Raw genomic sequence first — 24319 nt, 5'->3', positions numbered from 1 at the left:
GTCCAAGGAGATGGATTAGTCAGCTACGTGGCGGAGGGTCCATCTTCTGTGCTCGTCTCTGCCTTACTCCATTATTTCCAAAGCTAAGCCAAAGCAGGTTTGAAAAAGCAATTTCATCATTTTATACCTAACGCTGGACAAGTAAATCAAGAAAGTAGTCCAGAAGTATTTCTCCCACTTAAAATGCTGACAAATCCTTAGAAATTGAAAAATGAAATATACATGTTGACTGACCTTCAAAATTAATGTTAGGATTTTGGGAATTAACAGATACACTACTAAACATAAAATAAATGAGAAGGACCTACTGTATAGCAGAGGGAGCTATACTCAGTATCTTCTAATAACCCGAATGGAAAAAAATCTAAAAAATATGTATATGTATATGCATGTGTATGTAACTGAAGCACTGCTGTACCAACACGGCAACACAACTTGGAACTAATACAACACTGTAAATTAACGATACTTCAATTAAAAAAAATTAGGTCTAGAGGTTAGCTCATGGTTATATCATTTTGTTTGCTTGTATGATGTATTAGATTAATATGTATTCAACACAAAAGTCTTCCCATTAAACTGAGGAACAAATAAGCTGCATCTGCCCATGCTGCTGTGCATTAATGTTGTTTAACGAGCGCTACCAGTTTAATGGTCAGAAGAAGGCATGGGTTTTAAAAGACTTAAAAGGAGACGATCCAAATACATTTATTTTAGATTGCATAACTATAAACCTGTAAGATCCAAGGGCAGCAAAGAAAAAAACCTTTAGAACTTTTTCGTAGTAGATCAAAGTTGAATACCTAAAAACAGTTTCCTTACATACAGAGTAAGAAATTAGGAGCTTGAAAATTGAAACTTATATCACAAGGCATATTTTTAGTCAAAATAATTTTATCACCACACTAGCAAAAAATACTTGAAAAATAAATAAGAGTTAAATGAAGTATAGTACCTTCAGAAGAAAACTCTATAAAACTTGGAGGACCAAAAACATACCCTTAATGTTCTGGGAACAATTTCTGTGTTATAAATTATTTCAAGTGTGGCAGCTTTAAACAGCCTTTTTATTATGCTCCCAGATTTTGTGGGTAGGAATTTGGACAGCACAAAGCAAATGGGATCACAAGACCAAGGATGATGCAATGGCTGAGTCTGGAACATTCTGGAAGCATCTCATGCTTGTGTCTGATGGTTGGCCCTGGGCGGGAACCCCATCTGGGGCTTTCAACCAGGGCACCTGCTTGAGGCCTCCCCAGGGGGCTGGGGCCCAGGACAGTTGGACCTCAAAAGGTGAGAGTGCCTGAGAACCAGCTGGACTCCCCACTCCCCTGACCTCACCTCGAGGCCATACAGCATCCACTGCTTTCTACTGTTCACTAACCTGCCACAGATCCTCTCCAGTTCAGGAAATCTCTGAGAACAGTGCCAAAGAATTTGCAGCCATATTTAAAAAAATCACCTTATTAGGAAACACCATAATTTTAGATTAGAAGATCAATTTCCCCTAAATAATATATAGGCCTAATATAATTCTAGTCATATCAATGTAAGGGTCTTTTTTTAATCCTCTTTTTATCCCATCTTTTTTAATTGAAATATACTTAGTTTATAGTGTTGTATTAGTTTAAGGAGTACAACAAAATGGTCTAGCTATATATATATTTTTTTCAGTTTTAAATTTTGGTTATTACTAGATATTAAATATAGTCCCTGTGCTATATAGTAGGTATTTGTTGTTGATTTTATAAACAGTAGTATATATCTGTTACTGCTAAACTCCTTATTTATCCATCCTCCACTTTCCCCTTTGGTAACCATAAGTTTGATTTTTATGTCTGTGAATTTGCTTCTGTTTTTTCAATAAAATCATTTGTATCAATATTTTAGATTCCACATATAAGTGATATGTGGTAATTGTCTTTCTTAGTACGATTATCTCTAGGTCCATCTGAAATGGAGCAGGACCTTATGGGTCCTTGACCCCATGTCTTCTGCCTGCCTTTTGTCAGGGTAAAAACCTTAGCCAAACAATAAATATAATCAGGGAAGTGAGAAAATGCAGAAAAAAAGGAAAACAGTCCAACGAGACTAATAATAGTTTAGTCAGTAAGCAAAGGCAAGGCTTCAGTTCCTTCTCAAGGGCCACAGACAATATTCTGAGCCATGTCCCGTGTCTCTAGAGACCAAGACACCCACCAGGAGGAAGGCATTAACCTCATGGTGACCAGGCTATAGTCATGGAGATGCTGCAGTTCCGATAACCAGCCTCCAGGAAATGGTAACAAACCAAACCTGGAACTAAAGACCACGTGTACTTAAAACAATCAGGAGGACGTTGGTCAGACCTCTGACGACCAATTTCAAGATGACCTTCGGAGCTGACAGTGCTGTTTCTGCATGTAGACCCCTCCTTTAAAATTTCTTGCCCCCTGATTGGTGGGTGGAGGAGGGGATTGGCCTCAGGACTGAAGTCCATATCCTTCCCTCAGCCCAAGTTGCTGGCCTTTTAAATCAAGCAAACCTTCCTTTCCACCAACCTTTTCTTTATTGGCTTTGGAGCCGGAAGCACCTGGACCCACTTTCACTAATGGATATTGGCGCCCACTTGAGGCTGCACTCTCGCGATATCTGACTCCCCTCTCGCGATATCTGGCTCCTCGCGGTTTTTCCCCAGCGAGGCCGCCGCCATGATGCACCTGGAAGGCTTCAAGGAGCCGCTGCTTGTGGCTCGCTGGCCCCTCACAAAGGGATTTGGGGGGAAGTTCCTAGCAGCTGCCTATACCATTTGTCTCAGGGATCCTCCCTGTTTCTCCCCTGCCCGGCACTGACTCCCAACTATGCTTTTCCCTGATGGAACAGAAAGATGCGTCTGGACAAGCCGACGAGCTCCAAGACCCAGTCAGTCCATCGGTGTGCACCCAGCTAACTTTTCTTTTGAGCGCAAAGAGCTATTTGGGTGTTTTGCCACTTGGTTCTGATGTGTGTCTGCCATTGAGGACCCTTTGTGAGCACTGAGGGTCTTTTGGGTGTTTTGCCAGCTGGTTCTGACGTGTATCTGACGTCAAGGCCCGTTTGTGTTGGGAAGTGGTTTTTTGGGACTCTGTATTGGTTCATGCTTGTTGAAGGGTTTGTGACAGTTCTATCTTCTGGAATGTGGGTGTGTGTGTGTTTGTGTGATTGGTATTCTTGTTGCCTTTTGTAAAATGGGAAATTCAGGTTCGCTTCATGAGAAAAATTTTAGCTGTGATTTTATGATTAAAGAAAAAGATAATTTTTAAACAATATACAACAACAGTATTTTTTAGATTCCAGAAAAAAATGGTGAAGATGAAACTCTTGAAATTCCAAAACTGGTTCTTTTTGCATATGCAGTTAGAGAAAGCTAGCTTTATAAAATATTGTTTTCAGAATTCTGACCGGTTGTACTAAGCTGGTACAAGCCTGGAATTTGATTTTCTTTCTTTTACTGGTCCCCAGATAATGTTCTTCCTGTTAAGAGAACACATTTTCCTGAAATGTTGAGCTGCTTTTGATAACAAATTGCAAGTTTCTTTCTCTAGCTAACTTGGAGAATTCCAAACGTCTCCTGGGCATCTCAGAAGGAAATATTTAAGTAACTAGGATTATCTGGTATACTAAATTATATGGAAGACATTTGATAACTTTCAGATCACACTGCCAAACTAGTAAGAAATCTAAAGGATTCGAATGGAAAAGTTGTTTTGCCTCAAACCGTATTTTTGACCCTAATGTTAGGATGGAAAAAATTGTCTAGCAACGTTATCAGAATACGATGTGTCACTGTTGGCTTAAGTTCACTGCCCAAAGCACATGTAAAATGCTTATGTGACAAGATGGTATAAGTGTTAAAAGTATGGTCCAAGAAATGTTTCTCCATCAGCATACCTCTCTGTCCTTGTTTGTCCTGTCTCATTAGTTTTCCCCCAACATGGATAACTAGGCAGATAGATAAACAAAATGTAGACCGAATATCAAGAGACATGAATGGACCCAGAGGAGGCAACTGAGCTACTCTGGCAATGATGGAAAAGTGTATTGATGATCAGTGCATTCTGTGGAAAGATTTGCAATTAAAAGGAGGAAACAGTGGAAGAAATTTTCACATATGGAGATATGGGAAAGTCATTCTGGCTTATATATGGTTTAATTTGAACTTTTAATTTATCTACCGTATCTACTCCATTTATCTGTTGACAGACGTTTAGGTTACTTCCATGTCTTGGCTGTTGTGAGTAGTGCTACTATGAATATTGCATGCATATATCTTTTTGAATTAGAGTTTTCATCTTTTCTAGATATATGCCCAGAAGTGGGACTGTTGGATCATCTGGTAATTTTATTTTGAGATTTTATTTTTTTTTTAAGAGGAAACTCCATACCGTTCTCCATAGTAGCTGCACCAATTAAGATTCAGACTAACAGTGTAGGAGGGTTAGAGGGTCTTTAAAAACTTGTTTCTATCTAGATATCTGTTATCTAAAGCAATTGATGGATAATAATACATAAGAACATTTTGAGAAGGATGAATATTACAAGAGGAGTCCCTTTGCAAGCAGTTTAATACTTCATAGACAACTGTGAATAAAAGCACTTGATTATTCTAAGAATAGACGTATCAGTCTTATGGAATTGAAAACTCGGACTGAAGTGATCCAAGTTTTCCAAGTAGGAATGTGGCAATCATGCATGTTCCCAGTATGTGCTGGGGAAAGGAGGGCTTATTCCATCAGTGGTACTGACATTGCTGGTTAAACGTGAGAATGTAGGGAGTGCACCTGCAATTTACACAGGGTGCAAATGGAATGTTCAGATGGATTCAAAGTTTTAAGAGTCAGAATCAAATCAGAAAAAAAACCCCACATATTTTTTTTAATCTTAGTGTGGATCAGGCTTTCTAACAGCAGTATTAGAAAACTATATATGTATAGCTGACAGGTCTGATTATACAAATATTAAAACTGTACTTGTAATAACTAAAAACAAAATTAAAAGCAGATAAATCACTTGCAACATGTAAAGCCCTTGGATACTGTTCTTACCAACAAAGAGTTCTTCCAAATCAAAAGAAAAAGATGACCACCCAAAATGGGCAAAGAACATGAATGAGCATTTTTTAAGAGGAGGACATTCGAGTAGCCAGCAGCAGAGTTGAAACCCTGGGGCACTTGTTGGGGAGTAGGAGCCCAGGAATGGAATGGTGATTACCTGCCAGAGGCAGCAGAGCCCCTCGACAGGAAGTTGATGCAGCTTTGTTACCTAGCTGTGGGTGGGACGTACTTGAAGTCTAGTTATGTCAGATGGCCATTGGCTACTTGTCATTATTAAACTTGAATGTGACTTGATGATGTATGGCTTATTCTTAACTCTTAAACAAAAGAAATTCGGCTTTAGCAAAGAGACATGTTTCTCTGTGACTTTTCTTAGCTTCCCCAACCAAGTTCAGAATGTCAGACCCTAGGTTCCACTCTCTGCCCTTAGACTCTGCATCTAGGGACCATTCCTTGGCCAGCATCTTGAGGGCTGTTTTGCAGGTATCCCAAAATGATAGATCTGAAATTAATAATAATAAACACGTGCATGCATGCTCAGTCATGTCAGACTCTTGCAATCACATGAACTGTAGCCCACCAGATTTCTCTGTCCATGGGATTTCCCAGGCAAGAATACTGGAGTGGGTTGCCATTTCCTCCTCCAGGGGCTCTTCCCGACCCAGGGGTGGAACCCATGTCCCCTGTGTCTCCTGCATTGGCAGGCGAGTTCTTTACCACTGAGCCATCTGGGATTCCCCAATAATAAACACATTGCCAATCAAATTTAAAGTTGGTCTTTTAAAGTGGCAGATCTCTTTCTGTCAAATTCTTACATAGAACCCAGACATGTAGTGAGACAGGTGAAGTGGAGGGTTGAGGCCACAAAGGCCCCCGTCTGCTTTGCTTCCTTCTGGCCACTTGTGGCAGCACCTCTCCCCCAGGGCAGCACGCTGCAGCCCCCTGGAATACAACTGGACCATGACTTCAAGGAAAAAATGTTACCAGAATCTGGCCTCTGTACACCAGTGCCAGATTAAATGTTGGAGACAGAGGTTTGGGTGAAGTAGAAAGAAATAGCTTTATTGCTTTGCCAGGCAAAGGGGGACACAGCAGGTTCATGCCCTCAGGCCTGTGTGTCCCACTCTGGAGGGAGTAGTAAGGAGTTTTATAGGAATGGTTCAGAGAGCAGGGGGTTATCACCTTGCAGACATTTTCCTGATTGGTTGGTGGTGAAGTCATTGGGAGTCAGCATCATCAACCTTCTGGTTCCAACCAGTCTAGGGTCTGTCTGCTTTTGGTCAGCAGTTTTCATCTGGTGGAAGTCTGCTTCCTGTAAAAACAACTTAGGAATATGTGTCAAGTCTTAAAATAAAAAAAAAAATCTTTCAGGGAACTTCGTGATTCTGCTATGTGGTGGATTTATAGTCTAAATCATTACCAGTTCCCCAGCCCAATAGCTATTCTTTGTCTCTGCATCTTCTCATTCCCCAGTCGTTAATTCTTGAATCAGCCTTTTACTTCAAAAGACAAGGAGGCTTGTATGTGGTTTCAAAAGCAACTTCTAATTTTAAGCACTGGGTTCAGCAGTGTTGAGTGAGCTCCATAAGGTAGAATGTATAGTCACGTTTATTAATTGGCTCAAAATGTGCAAACCTAAAGCATTTTGTTACTTAAGTATATATCAAAACATCACATCAGACACTTAGAAATACATACCATTCGTACTTCTCAAATTGACCTCATAAAGCTGGAAAAAAATGAAATTAAAGTAAAGCATTAAAAAAGAGTCTTAGGCAAACAACAAAACACTGGGTTCCCCCCCTGCCACGAGGATTCCATTTACTTGACTGACCCACCAGTCTAGTCACCTGTTCTGACTCAAAGCAAGGTCAGTAACTCGCAGGAGAATCTGAAAGGACCAAGAGGTGTCACAACCAAGCGTAGAAGGTGTTTCTGGAGCCCACATGGCTCCTGACCAGCCTTTCTCAGCAGGGCATTATAGGCATTCAGGGCCACATGCTTCTTCCTTGGGCCAGTTGAGTCTAAGAAGCATTTGGCACCCTTGACCTCAGACATCAAGTGCAGGAAGCATGCAGCCGTCATTGCAATGACCTGGGATGCTTGCACTCCTCTCCAAATATTTGCCCCCGAGGGGTGGTGTCAGCCCTGGCTAGGCATTCCTGCAGACCTTGCTACTCTAAGGGACAATGTAGGGATCTCCCAGTGTGGGCTGCTGTCTAGGGGGTGGCCCGCAGCAGTTACCGAGGAGCTGTGAGCTCAGGTGTGACACCGCTGAGCATTAAGGCTTTGCTTTATAGAGGATGTAAAACGTTTATTGTGTCCATACTTCAGTTAAAGCTTTCAGTTCAGTTTGGTTTCTTTTTATGAGCGTTCATTTCAGCTGCCTTGAATATATGACTGACATTAAGTTTATTGAAGATGCCGTTCTGGTCGTTTCTGCGATGTAAACACCACATGTGGAGCTAACTGTGGTCCTCACTCTTCCTGGAGGTCTGAGCTCTCCACTTCTGTGGCTCTGCTCATCTGTATTGGAGGCATATGGACAGGGCAGTGCTTAAATTGAGATATACTCTGGAGCAGCATAAGGGTAAAAATCCATACTTGTAAAAAGGTATGCTCTGAGCGTGGCTGGTTCCTCCATGTCTGCCAGGCTGGAATGACCTCTAAGATGTAAATGATTTCATGGCCTTTAGACACTCAGGTTTCCGTGGTGTAGGCTTGGGAGGCACGCCAGTGCTGCTCACCTCTATATGATGGCAGCAGGCAGGGCTTCAGGGGAAATGAGTGAAGGCAGAGGAGCAGGAGAATTGATGAGGTAAGGAATGGCAGCAAATATATGGGGAGAGGCAAATTGATCTTTTAAGCATCAGTGCCAAGAATTTCATTGTTTCCTGGGCCATAATTAAATGTTTTGAACGCTTTTTCATGTTTAATAGTTAATAGAAAAGTCGGCTCACACTTCTTTTGAAGGTCACTTGTTTATTGTGAAATTGGCATAAGCAGTTCACTCCCAATCTCACATCCTTCCCTTCTCAAAATTGTTTTTCCTGTCCAGTACCTCACCACACCCTCTGTCTGCAGCATCCTAGCTAAAGGACTGCCATTGTCCAAGTTCCCAGACTTGCATCACGATAGCAAGAACTTGAGTGCCTGGTCAGTAAACAGACTGACTAGCAGCCTATCCCGTCAAGATTTGAGTTAAGTTGCTCTGGACTGGGCTCTGGATCCAGGTGCCCTGTATCATCAGGCACGTTTGGGAAGCACCTAACACAGTTCTTTGATCATCCTTTGATGAGAATATATGTGGCAGGACAACGCAGAGACACTGAAGTTTGGACAGAGCTCATGAATGTGAATGACCTATTCATGTGTCCAAAAAAGAAGTAACTTCCTTACTTTGAAATGATTCTGTAATTTGCAAAATTATATAACACATAGAAATTTCCAGCATATAATGGGAACCCATCCCCATTCACAAAATGTTTCAATGAAAACTTCTCTCCCCACTACCAGACTGCCAAGATAATCAACAACTGCTTTACATTTTAAAGGAAAAAAAGAGTTTATTTTGTTATTTTCTGTCTGATTTGAAAAGAAACCTAGAATATAAGTAGAAGATTAATATTAAGGCAGCATGCATGAAGTGTATGATTTAATTTCTAAAACTGCTAACTCACAGAATTATTTAATACAGTTAGATGCTTTGGGGAGAAAGAATAAATTACAAGTCATGTTTTCACAACACTTTCAAATTGTCTTGAGAGATAATGAAATGGAATAGTAAAAGGCCAGGTGTGACTGTAAATCAATTAAAAGCAAATTCATTTTAAGAAATTAATAATACCAGTTCATACTGAGTGCCTAGCAGATGCCAATTCTGTGGTTGGTTTTTCATGTATATTATTTCATTTAGTCCACATAACAGTCCTACAAGGATTATCATTCTTCATAGGAGAAAACTGTAAGTCAGAGAGGAATTAAATGCTTGTCCAGAGTCATGTGGAATTTCAGGAGTTGGATCCCTGGCCCATAAACTATTCTCTCAGGCTGTTTATGGTTAGTTTAAACCATACAATTTAGCATCTAGACTCACACTCTTACAAGTGAAAAGGCGTGCTGTTGATAATTACAGGTAGAGAACACTGGGTGTTTGGCCGCTGTAATGTGGATAAAGCTAGTTTATTTAGTCATCAGGCAACTTAAGCGTGGGGATGGGACATAGAAATTGAATGAGGGCATTGAAAAATACTTGCTAGCTTCTAAAGATGGCTCCAGCATACAAAAGAAAAACTGCAAATTCAAACATAATGAAAGATTATGTTAACTTAGTCGCAACTCAGCTGAGATCCTCTATAATTTTATGTGAATTCTAGTCAATCAGTATAGCGGTATTGTTACTAAAGTCTGTGTGCCTGCATGCAGTGAGGCTAAACAAACCAAAACATTGGAGTTTGGAGCAGAGAAAAGATTTATCGCAGGGACATGGAAGGTGACGGATGGCTCGTGCCCAAAGAAACCTCAGACTCCCCAGAGGGTGTCAGCAAGCACTTTTTAAGGCAAACTTGGGAGAAGGGTTCTGGTTAGCTGTTACAGACTTCTGGAATTCTTCATTCTTGCAGCTGTCACGTAGGGCAGGTCACAATGCTCCTGTAAACACCCACGAAAACACACGTTATTCTCTGTTCTGTGTATGAACAGATTCTTAAAGTTCAGAATCTTGAGAATGGGCTCTCCTGTATGTTTCAGGCTATAGGCAGCATCGTCTAACAAAAGGTGCGGATACTGTGGCTAAGCACCAGCAACAGAGCACAAAGGGTAAAGCAAAGGGGCAGGTCTAATGCAGAGCCAGGTTTGGTCTTCCTTGTCACAGTCCATTTGATCTTACGTGCTGCAGAGCCTCCGGAAAGCCTCAGGCCAGTTTCCAGTAGTCGCCACTGTCCACCGTGAAGGAAAGCTTCAAGTGCCACCATGTCCAAAATGCCCGTTACAGCACGTAAGAGTGGTCAGCGTGACTTTTCAGACCTACAGAGAACGCCGGCGGTCGCAGTGGGACAAGCAGCTAGTGGCAGAACTAGAAAGAGGCCTCCTGATTCAGGCTCCGTTTCCTTTCTAGATTTTGTTCTCTAGACTCCTTTTTTTTCCCCAGTCTTAGTATCTTTTTATTGAAGTACAGTTGATTTATAATGCTGTGTTATTAATTTCTGCTGTACAGCACAGTGATTCAGTTATATATATATATATAATATACACACATACATATATCTTTTTATATTCCATTATGGTTTATCACAGAATATTAAACATAGTTCTCTGTGCTGTGCAGCAGGACCTTGTTTTCTATCCATTCTATATATAAAAACTTGAATCTCCTAACCTCAGCCTCCCACTCCGTCCTTCCCCAACCCCTCCCCTTGGCAACCACGAGCCTGTTATCTGTGTCCATGATCCGGTTTCTGCTCCATAGGTTCACTGGTGCCGTGTTTAGATTCCACATGGAAGTGACGTCATTCGGTACTTGTCCCTGTCTTTCTGACCTCGCTTACTGTGATGTTCTCTACTGGCATCCATGTTGCTGCAGTGGCATTATTTCCTTCTCTTTGATGACTGAGTGGTATTCGGTTGTTTGCGTGCACCACATCTTTATCCATTCATCTGTGGACGGACATTTAGGTTGTTTCCATGTCTTGGCTATTGTGAATAGTTCTGCCCTGAACGTAGGAGTGTGTGGATCACTTTGAATTAAAATTTTGTGTGTGTATATGCCCAGGAGTGGGATTGCTGGATCATATGGTAGGTCTAGTTTTAGTTTCTTAAGAAATCTCCATACTGTTCTTCACAATTGGCTGTACCAATTCACATTCCCACCAGCTGTGCAGGAGGGTTCCCTTTTCTCCACACCCTCTCCAGCATTTATTGTTTATAAACTTTGTGATGATGGCCATTCTGACCCTTGTGAGGTGGTATCCCCATCGTGGGTTTTATTTGCATTTCTAGACTCTTCTTGAGTGAGAATATTAATCTCCATCACAGACTGCTTGTTCACAGCATTAAACACTTCACCCACAATATCACACTCCATATTTTATCAGTCCTAGGAAAAGGTCTGTACTATTGTTATCATCTCCTTCCTAGAGGTAAGGAGACTGGGGCACCAGGAACTGAAGTTATTTGCCTCCTCTCACATATCTGTGTGTTCTCTCTTAATTATTTATTCATTTCTAAATTTACAAGCTTTAGGTAAAGTTCACCTTTTAAGGTGTGCAGTTCTGTGACTTTTGACAAGTGTAAAGCATTACTTCCTGGCAAGGATTTACATTACCTTTTGAGGGATATAAAGAAAAATAAAGTGAAGACCCAGCTTTGAACAGAGTTTGTAGACCAGTGATCATGTATCCAGCACTATAATATCATGGTTTTCCACCTTTGAGTCAGAAACGCTCTCAGAAATGTGGAAGTGCATTAATGTTCTGGCAGATACTGGTTTTTTCCTTGATGGGGGTCGGAGGGAGGTGGAAACTGCCTTTGTGATCAGCCGTAAAGAAGATTTCTGCAGTTTAGGGCTGTGAGCTCAGAACAATTTTATAGACAAAAGCAAACTATGTTAGGAGGGCAAATGCCTATGCTGTACAGAATATCACATTTGGGGCAAATTACTCCAAAGTGCTTGGAAATACAATGGAACAGTTTCTATATTGTGAGGTAGCAACTATTACTTTAGTAATGGGTGAGAGATTCCTTTTACTCCATTTAAAAGATGTAAAGCTAACCATTACCACAAGGAACTTTTTGTACAATACTAAAAAATCACTTTCTCCTTTGGACTGTAGCATGTTTAGATTGTAAGGAAATGCTTTCTTTCAATAGCTGCTCATTTAGCAACAACTTCCCTGTGTAATGTAGAGGTTGCAAACTGGAGAATGTATATTTAGCTGAATTCAAAATCCATTTCAATATGTTTTGAGCTGCATGTGTAAAGGAAAAGCCAGTTCTCTTTTTTCTTTGATTGAAAGTTTCACTGTTACAATAGTGTTCATTTATGTAGATTTCACATATACCCTGCCTGGAAAATCCCGGAGGAGCTCACGGAGGAGCCTGGTGAGCTGCAGTCCATGGGGTCACTGAGGGTTGGACACGACTGAGCGACTTCACTTTCACTTTTATGCATTGGAGAAGGAAATGGCAACCCACTCCAGTGTTCTTGCCTGGAGAATCTCAGGGACGGGGGAGCTTGGTGGGCTGCCATCTATGGGGTCACAGAGAGTCGGACACGACTGAAGTGACTTAGCAGCAGCAGCAGCACATATATCCAAATAGCAGAAATATGTTAAACCCATGAAAATAAATTTTTTCTCAGTTTTATCAGAGTGTAGTTGATTTACAATGTTGTGTTAGTTTCAGGTGATAGCAAAACCATTCAGTTATACAAACATACATATATATATGTATATATATATACACACACACACGCATATATATATATTCTTTTTAAGATTCTTTCCCATATAGGCTATTACAGAATATTGAGCTCTCTGTGCTGTACACAGTAGTACACAGTAGGTCCTCGCCGGTTATCTGTTTTATGTAAAGTGGTGTGTATAGCTCCTAATTTATGCGTCCCCCGACCTTTTCCTTTTGATAACCATGAACTTGTTTTTAAAGTCTGTTTCTGCTTTGTAAATGAGTTCATTTGTGTTATTTTTTAGAGTCTGCAAGGAAGTGATGTCACAAGATATCTGTCTTTCTCTGTCTGCCTTAGTGTCATGACCTCTGGGTTCAGCCATGCAGCTGCAGATGGCATCATGTCAGTTTTTATGGTTGAGTGGTACTCCGTCGTGTGCATATACCACACTTTCTTTATCCGTTCATCTGTTGGTGGACATCTAAGTTGTTTCCACGTCTTGGCCATTGTAAATAGTGTAGCAATGAACACAGGGGTGGATCCTATGTTTGAATTATGGTTTTCTCAGTATATATGCCCAGGACTAGGATTGCTGGGTCATATGGTAATTGTATTTTTAATTTGTTAAGTAACCTCCATACTCTTCTCCAGTCTCATTCTTTTTTTTTTTTAATTTTTGCTTTTATTTTCATTACACTAGGAGGTGGATCAAAAAAGATACAGCCGCAATTTATGTCAGAGAGTGTTCTGTTTATATCTTTTTCTGAGCTTTATAGTCTAAGTGTATGTAAATAATATGTTCAGCTCAGGTCAGTCGCTCAGTCGTGTCCGACTCTTCATGACCCCATGAATCGCAGCACGCCAGGCCTCCCTGTCCATCACCAACTCCCAGAGTTCACTCAGACTCACGTCCATCGAGTCAGTGATGCCATCCAGCCATCTCATCCTCTGTCGTCCCCTTCTCCTCCTGCCCCCAATCCCTCCCAGCATCAGAGTCTTTTCCAATGAGTCAACTCTTCGCACGAGGTGGCCAAAGTACTGGAGTTTCAGCTTTAGCATCATTCCTTCCAAAGAAATCCCGGGGCTGATCTCCTTCAGAATAGATTTGTTGGATCTCCTTGCAGTCCAAGGGACTCTCAAGAGTCTTCTCCAACACCACAGTTCAAAAGCATCAATTCTTTGGTGCTCAGCCTTCTTCACAGTCCAACTCTCACATCCATACATGACTACTGGAAAAACCATAGCCTTGACTAGACGGACCTTAGTCGGCAAAGTAATGTCTCTGCTTTTGAATATGCTATCTAGGTTGGTCATAACTTTTCTTCCAAGGAGTAAGCGTCTTTTAATTTCATGGCTGCAGTCACCATCTGCAGTGATTTTGGAGCCCCCCACAATAAAGTCTGACACTGTTTCCCCATCTGTTTCCCATGAAGTGATGGGACTGGATGCCATGATCTTCGTTTTCTGAATGATGAGCTTTAAGTCAGTATGTAAATAACCTTAAATTTAGGTCTTTGATCCATTTGCAGTTTGTATTTGTGTATGGTTAGAGAATGTTCTAATCTCCTTCTTTTACAATAGCTGTCCAGTTTTCCTAGCATCACTGATTAAAGAGACTGTTTTTTGTCCATTATATATTCTTGCCTACTTTGTCATAAATTAATTGATCATAGGTCCATGGGTTTATTTCTGGACTTTCTATTCTGTTCTAGTGATCTGTATTTCTGTTTCAGAGCCAGTTCCGTACTGTTCTGATTACTATAGCTCTGTAGTATAGTCTGCGGAGAAGGCAATGGCACCCCACTCCAGTACTCTTCCCTGGAAAATCCCATGGACAGAGAAGCCTGGTAGGCTGCAGTCCATGGGGTCGTGAAGAGTCGGACACGACTGAGCAAATTCACTTTCACTTTTCACTTTGGAGAAGGAAATGGCAGCCCACTCCAGTGTTCTTGCCTGGAGAATCCCAGGGATGGGGGAGCCTGGTGGGCTGCTGTCTCTGGGGTTGCACAGAGTCAGACATGACTGAAGCGACTTAGCAGCAGCAGCAGTAGTATAGTCTGAAGTTAGGGAGCCTAATAGCTCCAGCTGTGTTTTTCTTTCTCAGGACAGCTTTGGTTATTTGCGGCCTTCTGTGTTTTCATACAAATTTTAAAATTTGGAAAAGCCAGTTCTGTGTATAGTCAGAAGAAATCACGATTAAAAATGTTCATTTAAGTTTTAGAAAGTTTTTGTATGTTTGAGCTCTTTCATGATCAAAAATTGATGGAACCCTTTTCTGCTAAAGAGTACATCTCATTTCTTAATTGATGCTGAGAGGAAAGTGAGATGCAAATCTGTGTTTAGACTATAATTCAGTTCTAGGTGTTCTGATCACTTTCCATTTACTGGCTCATGCAAGGACCATCATGATGCTTTAGGTATGGAGACAGATCCCAGAGAAATTCATGCACAAATTCAGGAGCTACACCTTTTCTCACATCTTATTTTCTATCAACAGCAAAACGGCATTCAGGACTGCCTGGGGAATCTCTGCAGGGTAGCCTTTCCCAAATGATTGGTTGGCCTTCAGCTTATATGCACTGGGAAGGCTCTGGGTGCCTCCTAGATTGTCACTGGCCTGGCCTGCACTTACCTTGGAAGAAGAGAGGCACCTGGAAAGCCCACTCAAGCACTCTGAACGGTTTCGTCATGCTAGTTCTCCTCAGGACTGGAATTCTGGCCCTGACTTTGATCTGCACTGCATCTCTGTCTGGGCTCAGCAAATCTGGGATGTCCCCAGACTATACCAAAAAAGTGACTTAAAGGGGAAAGGAGTTATACAGCTTATTATAAGTTTCAGAACCATTTTTGTGTTAGGCACCAGATAGCAAGTGTGGACATTTTGTACCAGCTCTTTTCCTGAGCTAAGTGTTAATATCCTGCTCAGAAGAACTCACCTCAAGTTCATAACCCAGGTTATTGGGAAGACAATATAAAGCAAGCTACTTGTTAATGATGGTTCAAGAATAACTGTGGCCGCCCTGCCCACCCGTTTGTGGCTCTGGGTTCATGCTGTGCTGGAGAAAAAGGGCCAGGAAGAGCTTCTTCATTTCCTGGCTCAATCAAAATTTCTGAAAGAAGCCCAGTGAACCTAATTTTCATTCACTTTTCCCTTATAAGGGGTAGATTTTACATATCATTATACATTTTTTTCCCATTTTGACCAGGGAATTAGTAAATTATGTCCAAAACAAAATCTAGCTTATCACCTCTTTATGTACAACGTAGGAGCTACAAATGGCTTAATTTTTTTAAGAAGTTGAAAATTAATGAAAAGCAGTTGCTATTTCCTGGCATTTGAAAACCATATGCTATTAAATTTCGTTGCCCCTGAATCAAGTCCCTGAATAGCCGCACTCGTTTGTCTATATATTGCCCAGGGCTGCTTTCATGCCAGTGGCGGAGTGGAGTGCTTGCAGCAGAGCTCGTGTGACTTCACAGAGCCCCGAACATGTACTGCCTGGCATTTAACAGAAAAAAAGAAAACTTGTCACCCTAGAGCCAGGACAGCTAACATTCAGCATAGCAGCTGAATAAGCACCCACTATTAAGTTTTTTTGGTGTCAGTTTCCTTAACCATGTATTGTAATGAGTGGCCTTGGTATGGCTATAAACTCTGTTCTGGGAAATACAGAAGAGGCCAAAGATGTGTGAAATTTAATGTAAATATTAATATAAAGAAATCAAAAACTCCTTTCAAGTGACTTTCGTAGGAAAAAAATGTAGATAATTTTCTGCATTCAATACAACTAGCTCTCTTTTAGACAAGATAATCCTAAAAAAGTATCAATTACAAGAAAACTCTTAAAGTTTATTCTCCAGTTTTTTAGTCCACCTTTCCACCCCATGCTCCGCCTACAAGATGTGCAAGTTATTATGAGTTTAGCTTCCTACTCCTCAAAGAATCTTTGGAGATTATGAATGAAGATTTAATTAAATGAAGTTGAGAAAACAACCCTAAAATTGAGTCTGAAGAACATCAATTCAGGGGAGAATTTAGCAAACACAGATCTCACTAGATTTATTAGAAGCTTTGAATGATGCTGCTGTCTTAGAATCACAGCAGACATGTATGTAGTCTTCGTCCCTTGTATTTGCTGAAAAGGATCACTTCCTTTAATTATAGGAGTATCTTCTCAGTCACTCTGGGTGTTGTGCAGCCCATGTCTTCCAGGTGAAAATGTGACTAACTCACTCCTATAGCAAATGATGGGAAAAAGTTGTATAAAGATCCTGAAGTCTAGAAGATTTTGAGACATTTACTCTAATCATCTCTGAACCAGACTTTGAAGAACTGATTTAGAGGTTTCACAATTAGGTTCATGATTTCACGGAAATGCCATTTAAACTGGAGCAGCTCCAAGATTCAACAAGTGGGACGTATTTAGATAAGCTATGGCACAGTGGCATAGTGAAAATCAGAAACATGTCTCAAAATGGTGTGGAGATTATGCCAGTATGCAAAAGTAAGTATGCAGAACAACACCCAGATTCATAGCTAAAATGAGGTGCACCCCTAAGGAACCAAGGGAGGGAAAACAGAGCTTCAGTCCTCAAGATGTGGTCTCTAGCCCCTGTAGGTACATGAGCTGGGTGTTACCAGTGCAAGACAGGAGAAGTATGGGAATCCAGAGTAACTGTTCAGAAACTTGTGTAATAGCAGTAACTTTACTGTTTATTTTAAAAACTAATTTAGCTTGTGTTTTTTGTCTTTTTTACCTTCTTACTTTTCTTTTTGTGTCTTTAAAAATTTTTTTAAATTCATTTTATTGTAGTTGATTTACAATGTTATATTAATTTCTGCTATATAGCAAAATGACTCAGTTATATATATATGTGTGTGTGTGTATGTGTTATTTTTAATATTCTATTCTATTATGGTTTATCACAGGATATTAAGTATAGTTCCCTGTGCTATACAATAGGACCTTGTTTTTATGTCTTTTTTATTTTATTTTTATTTAGTAATTCACTTTTATTGTATTTCACAAATGTATGTCTGTAATGGACTGGAAAAAACAAACTTCCTTACAGAGAGTTTAAGAAACACTGTATATTGGGGGAAAAAACATATTGTTTAACATTAAATAAGTTACACATTTTAAAAAAGAAATGGCATTTTACAGACATGACAGTTTTATTTTAATAAAAGGCTGTGGTAACATCTGGTCAGTTATTTGCTATCAAATTACTGTGCTTGACCAGAAGGAGAGAGTTGTCTTTTTTTTCCCTTAGGTTTAAACAACTTTTAAATACCAGATACTGCTTTATGTGGCAGGGGTGTGACAACAGAATTCTATTTAAATGGCTAAATCACTGCTGAAACATATTTTAAGGTAGAGGCGGGGGTGGGGGGAGGACAGCAATCCTACAGAAATGTGTCGATTAAGTTCCTGTGCAACCAAATAGAAATGTCAGGATCTTCCTCCATTTAAGATGCAGGGACAAGTGCACTGAGGCATAAGGAAAGAATTTGATTTACAATTTGAAGGAAAACCAGCAGTAAGATAATTGAGAGCTGGAAAGCAATCTTACTCTCGCCAAATTGCTTTCCTCTGTGTGTGCTCCATTTAGAGGCGAGATTCGAATGCTTACATTTAGTCTGTGCATATTTTGTTTCCCTTGTGAATATTCCATCCTGTCGGATTAGGACCGTTGCTCTGCTGTGATCAGCAAAAGAGAATATTCCGAGTTGCGCAGTGCTGGATTATGCCTAAAGCTCTATAAATAGGAAGTGGGTTGTTTTTTGGTTTTGTTTTGTTGTTTTCGTTTTTTTTGTTTTTTGTTTTTAGGTTCAGACGTGACAAGCTGGCTGTTAACAAAACATTCTTGGTCTCTAAATTGCTAAAATGTGGATTCGTTTTTAATTTGGGTTCATGAGAATGAGACACATGAAAGCCCATTGCGGATTTTAGAGCTGGTAAAATATTTAACAGTAACCACAACCACAACAACAGTCATAATCGATACTACTGATCTCGATACAGTTGCAGATTTAACGAATACCAGCCTTGGTGTTGCTTACAGTTTACTTTTTCCATGAAGTATTCATAAACAAAGATAGTTTTCCCCTCTTGACCTAGAGAAATTACCTATAGGAGTTAAGCTTATATCATGCGTACAAAGATAAGATGTGTGCTGTTACTGCCAAACCCTTACTTAGCTGGTTCTCTGACTCACAAAGATAGTCATTTCTTTATAGTTTTTGAAAATCTGTGACAAAATTTGTCTCAGAAGTTTGGTCCTTAGGTCATATGTTCTACCCATGAAAGCACATTTTTATGTCTTACAAGGAATAAGAATTTAAAGATCAAAAATATTTTTATATTAAAACATCCAAGTGGCCCTCTTAGTTTTATCTTCCTTGCTCATGTTAGAAGGTGTTTTGGGTTTGCTTACAAGAAATGCAGACCTGACATTCATTTTGATAAGCGCCCCCTGTGAGCCCCTGATAACATTAGGGGCTAGAATCAGAATTCTACTGCTCTCCAAAGGTAAGGCATAAATTATCATTTGGGGAAGAAAAATAGAGGAAAAGTAAACAGGAATCGACAATGCAAATTAAGTTTGAGCCCAGAACATGCCTGTTTTAAATTTAAAATTGGCTATAAGCCAGAGCAGGTTATACCCTGGGTACCTAGAGGAAGATGGAGGTAAATACAAGGGATGCTTTTATTTTTTAAAAAAATCTACAGAGCCACAAGCTGTTAGCTCTAAAACTGATAGTCTGTGCCTCTCCTGGGCAGACCTTTGTCCACCTGGACCGGGTCTTCCTGGGGTGGGTGAGCACAGGCACTGTGGTGATGCTTTCTCACCTGCCTCACACCTGCAGGTTACAGGCAAGAGCCCACGCAGTCTGGGAGTTAGAAACAAACGTGCCTTTGGCGCGAGCCCAAGTCAGCCCACAGTTCTGCACTGCCCTGTGACTGAATAGGAAGGGTTGTAAGAGCTGTAAATGACAGATGGGGGTTGGAAGTTTAAATTACATGTGATTATGCATGCGCGTGCACACACATACATGTACACAAAGCATGCAAACGTGCACACCCACAGGTACACACATACACGTGCACATGCTTACACATATATGAATACACATACATGCACAGTCACACCCCAGGCACACACATATACACAAGTGCACGTGCATACACATACATGAATACACACACATGCACGCACATACATGCACAGTCACATCCCCAGCTGCACTGGAAGCCTACCTACCTAAGGGAATGCGGATTGGTCAAGTTAAAGCAAATAATCCTAGAAAAAAATGTGATGCATACATAACTTAAATATTTTAACTGAAAACACATCTATGTGCATTTCACTTTCTGCATCTTTTGATAGAACTTTTTTTCCCCATCAAGTGAGGATTTCCAAGAGCCAGTGAGGCTTGTCTTGAGCAGAAGTCTGATGCTCAGAGAGCATCTATGGTTCTTGCATAAACTACACTCTTCAGGAATCATCTGTCATGTCCAGCTCAGGAGTCTTTATATGGAGAGTGTGCTCAGCACCTGGGCAGCCACCTGTGTACAGACTTGGCCTGGACTCTCAAAGCTTTGTTGTAAAGCTACTATAGTTCTTCCATCACACCTAACTCGTTAGCAGTAATGTTCAGCAGTCCCCTCTTCCCCCTTATTTTGTCTTTCCAAAGGATTCAACTTAGTTTTTATGGAGAACACTCTTCACTTTCACTTGCTTATGTATTATTTCACTAGATTTTATAATCTAATAAGACATGGTACTTCCATAAACAACTTTGGAAGAAAACTGATACTAAGAGCATAAAAGCTGAAGGGTTTCAAATGGACGTGCATGGAGTTACCTACCAGCTTCATAATCCACTGGACTTTTGTCTCTAAGTTATGCAAAGAGGATGGAGGTAGTACTGATTCAGCTGTTTTCCTCATCTCTAAAAAGTTCAAGATAAAATTTTTGACACAGTTCCCAAAATTTATAGAATCTGATGGTCTGGATTTTTTCACTTACATGACCTCTGACTTCATCTTCTTTTTCTACATTTACCTTTTGTTAAAACATGTATTTTCTTTCTATGTTCCTTATACCTTGAGAGACATTCAGTCCTTCACTGGAATGACAGTGTGATTGAGCTTAGTAGATCTTTGCTTTTGCTGTTTTAAGCAGGTTATGGTCCATGCGTTATAAGATTTAGGTTCTAAAATGAGCATATGATGAAAAAATCCTTTCATCATATGAAAAGGATCCTTGGACATCCCTTGATAAGACTCTAGTTGAGTCCAACATAGATCTCCAGAAGTCTGAAGCATTGATCTTCCCAGAAGCTTGGGACAGATCCCTAAGTTGAGAGCTGGATGAAGCAGTTTGGCTTGTCTTCAGGGAAAGTGAAGTGAAGTGAAAGTGAAGTCGCTCAGTCATGTCTGACTCTTTGTGACCCCGTGGACTGTAGCCCACCAGGCTCCTCCGTCCATGGGATTCTCCAGGCAAGAGTACTGGAGTGGGTTGCCATTTCCTTCTCCAGGGGATCTTCCTGACCTAGGGATCGAACCCAGGTCTCCCACATTGCGGGCAGATGCTTTAACCTCTGAGCCACCAGGCAAGAAGTACCTGACAAGTCATAGGTGTGGTTCAAACCAGAGTGGTGCTGGGTGGGGAGGGGTGGGGTGGTCACACTCTGAGATGAGTCCTGGGAACAGAGGTTCATGCCCCTCCCCTCAGGCATCTTATACCACACTGCGTCTGACTTTAGCTACGTATGTGTTTCTCCCTATTAGCTCACTCCATGTCCTGACGAGAGAACACACACTCCTTCCAGTCTCTCTCCCGTATTCACTTAGGACACGCTCAGCAGCTGTGAGTTAAACTGGAAATGGAGAAGTAGACAAATCTGTGCCTTTGGACGTTCATGGCCTGTTCTCCCTGTGTTCATCAGAAGCCCTTCACATATGTAGTTCCTATTTAATTACCACTGTACACTCTTAATAAAGGACACAATGTTTTTATCTACTGTTAATAAACCAATATGTCCTATGAATCAGCTAATAAAGGTAGTCTTCAAAATAGAACCGCACCTGGCACCTGTTTTAGTCTCTTCCTTGGTAGACTGTCAAGGCATGGCTGTTAGTTTGGGCGATTTGTGTCCATCTCTGACTAATCTTTATTTGAGTTCCCTGGACTGAAGTATTTTTTAGCTCTGACAAATTTGGTACGTAACATTTGACACCTTTGAAAGTGTGACCCCTGCAGACACTGGTTTGTTTTTAACACGACAGTGTTGCATCGTGATTTAAGGTTCTGCGCAAGGACTTGGGTGGGACTATCTGGTTTTAAATCTCAGCTCTCCCCCTTACCAAACATAGGACCTCAGGCTATTTAATCTCCATGCACCTCAATTTCCTCACCTGGAAAGGGCATGTTAATAATATCTCTTACGTGGACTTATTGTGAAGATTAAGTGACTTTACCTATCTAAGGTGCTGGAATCACTACTTGTGTGCCACGAGTGCTCAGCCGGCTGCTGGTACTAACGCCGACCTCGCTGTGTGCCTGAGAGTGGCTTCCGCAGCAGGGGCCGCGCTGTGAGCTGCCAGTGCCTGGGTGCGATGCTGTCATGACACTTAGTGTTCTGGTCTTTCACCGTCTCCCTCCTCTCCCGTGCAGGTGGCCCCGGCCATTAAGGAGCGAATGATGAAGAAGGGGAGCCTCATGCTGGGCTACCAGCCCCACCGGGGGAAGGTCAACTTCTTCCGGCAGGTGGTGATCAGCCCTCAAGTCAGCCGGGAGGACATGGACTTCCTGCTGGATGAGATAGACCTCCTGGGGAGGGACATGTAGCTGTGGCTTTGGGTCCCCCAGAGGCACGGGCCCTGCCCTGAGGGTAAGGGTCCAGGGCATCTGGGGACACACAGACTGCAGCCCTTCTGGGGCGAGTAGGACACATGCCCCATCCTTGCCCAGCAAAACCGAAATACTAAGCAAGTAGTGTGAAGTACTCTCTAGCTGCCAGGGGCCTACTGCTGCAGTAAAGGAGGTAGTGAGAGGTGGGTCTTCTCTCGGACGACCCCTGGGACAGAACCCCAAAGGGTTCAGTACCACGTGGGCTCTGGGCTCATTGCTCTTGAAAAAGCCACTGAATTAGCGAGTGGAAGAGTGGTTTACGATGTGTGACCCAGAGACCAGCAGCCCGGGAATCCTGTTAGAAATGCCTGGCCTCAGCCTTGCCCCAGACCCACTGAATCAGAAACCCTGGCGGGTGGGGGAAGCTGTGTGTTCTGAACTTCATGGAGCCTTCCAGGTCCTGCTTAGGCAAGGTAAAATCTGAGAGCCAGCAGTTTAACGCAACGTTGAATTAACTGACTACTACTCACTCTGATGCGTTTGCCTGCAAGGGATATCTGATACTTTGGTGGCTCTGAAAATGCAGCTGTGGCCTCTTAGTACTAATGTTTAGGGGCATCAGAAGTATAGCAAAGCTGTTTTTAAAAGAGAAACTATAATATATAGAAGATGTTTACTTTATGAAAAGGTATCTTATTCAGGCTAAATGTTTATTCTCAAAAGTTAAAATTAACCACTATCTATTATAAAGTATCTGAATTAGAGCTAAGGATAAAAGACAGACTTTTGTAGTGTACCTTTTAATCAAAGCAACGTCCCTAATTCATTTCCCAAAATCATTCATGTCATTAATTGGGAGTACATGTTAGGTATACATGTCTCTAATTAGATGCCTCTTAGCTTGAGGGGCCCCTTTCTTATCTTGCTCTCTGCTTGTAGGAAATAACAAGAATGAAGTCCAGGGTTATACGACATTCCCTTTCTCAAGCTTTAAAATGGCAGTGTAGACTATTAAAGGGTTTATATTGGGCAGAAAATCAGGGAATTAGAGGTCTTTTGGGGCACACACCTCTGCCATTTATCCTGGGAGTGGATAATTGTAATTCTGTCTCTAATCCTGGTCCTAGATCTCTAGCAGAATTTCCTTTGACTAAGAAATAAACAGAATTCAGAGGTGTGGGAGCAGAGGTCAACAAGGTACAACGATGACTCTCATTAGAGCTCCCCTCTAGAAGGCAAGTGACGGAGAGTTCTCAGGCAGCAGACGGGAGCAGAGGCCAGCAAGGCACAGTTACACCTCTGGTTAGAGCTCCGCTTTGGAAGGCTTGTGACTGAGTGTTCAGACATTAGACTTAGCATGTTCAGTACCCATCTTGTATGCCGTCACTAACCTGCGCCGTTTAAATTTTGAAGAGTTAAAAAGCAGATATGTACTATTTCCTTGTATTCTATATTTTCATTTTAGAGTGTGTGGTTTCTCAGTATCTCTATCGGTCAAAGAATATTTTAAACTTTCTCTGAACTGCTTTAATCTGTGGTATGTGTATTGCATCTCTTGTTGCCTTTTTGTTTAAACATCTCCCTAAAATGTTCTGAAACTGATGTTTGCAATAATTTGTGTCTAATGAAATAAAAAAGCAATGTGAGCACACAGTGTGTTTGGCTTTTCTCTTCCTGTCTTTCCCTCTTCACTGGATTGTACCAATACATGTTATTTATTTATTTTGTAAGCAATAGATAATCATTTTAATTTTTTAGGTGTTAAAATCTTTTAAAACCTTATTTTATATTGGAGTATAGTTGATTTACAGTGTTGTTTGTGATAAGTTGATTCAGCAGCTTGATTCAGTTATATATATATATAACAGTGTTGAGCACAGTTGATTATCTGTTTTTTATATATATATATGTGCGCACACATATACACGCATACATATATATATGTATATTACTGTGTATATGTTAATCCCAAACTTCTATTTTA

The 24319-nt window shown here is 41.0% G+C and overlaps 1 protein-coding gene across 4 annotated transcripts in view; it reads left to right on the top strand.

Moving 5' to 3' along the window:
* Positions 1 to 23989, top strand: part of GADL1 (glutamate decarboxylase like 1) — a 189313-nt gene extending 165324 nt beyond the window's left edge. For 3 of the 4 annotated variants that reach the window (XM_069561229.1, XM_069561228.1, XM_069561230.1), the window contains one exon: positions 22159 to 23989. In XM_069561229.1, coding sequence (XP_069417330.1) covers positions 22159 to 22332 — 174 coding nt within the window. In that variant the 3' untranslated portion in view covers positions 22333 to 23989. Of the gene's footprint in view, positions 1 to 12778; positions 13288 to 22158 lie in introns of those variants that run through there. The other variant, XM_069561227.1, reaches the window with a different exon arrangement.
* The last annotated feature ends 330 nt before the right edge of the window (positions 23990 to 24319 follow it).

The sequence above is a fragment of the Ovis canadensis genome, chromosome 19, assembly GCF_042477335.2.
Source record: "Ovis canadensis isolate MfBH-ARS-UI-01 breed Bighorn chromosome 19, ARS-UI_OviCan_v2, whole genome shotgun sequence".
In the NCBI taxonomy this organism is placed as follows: domain Eukaryota; kingdom Metazoa; phylum Chordata; class Mammalia; order Artiodactyla; family Bovidae; genus Ovis; species Ovis canadensis.
This window is presented reverse-complemented; position numbering and strand designations above follow the sequence as displayed.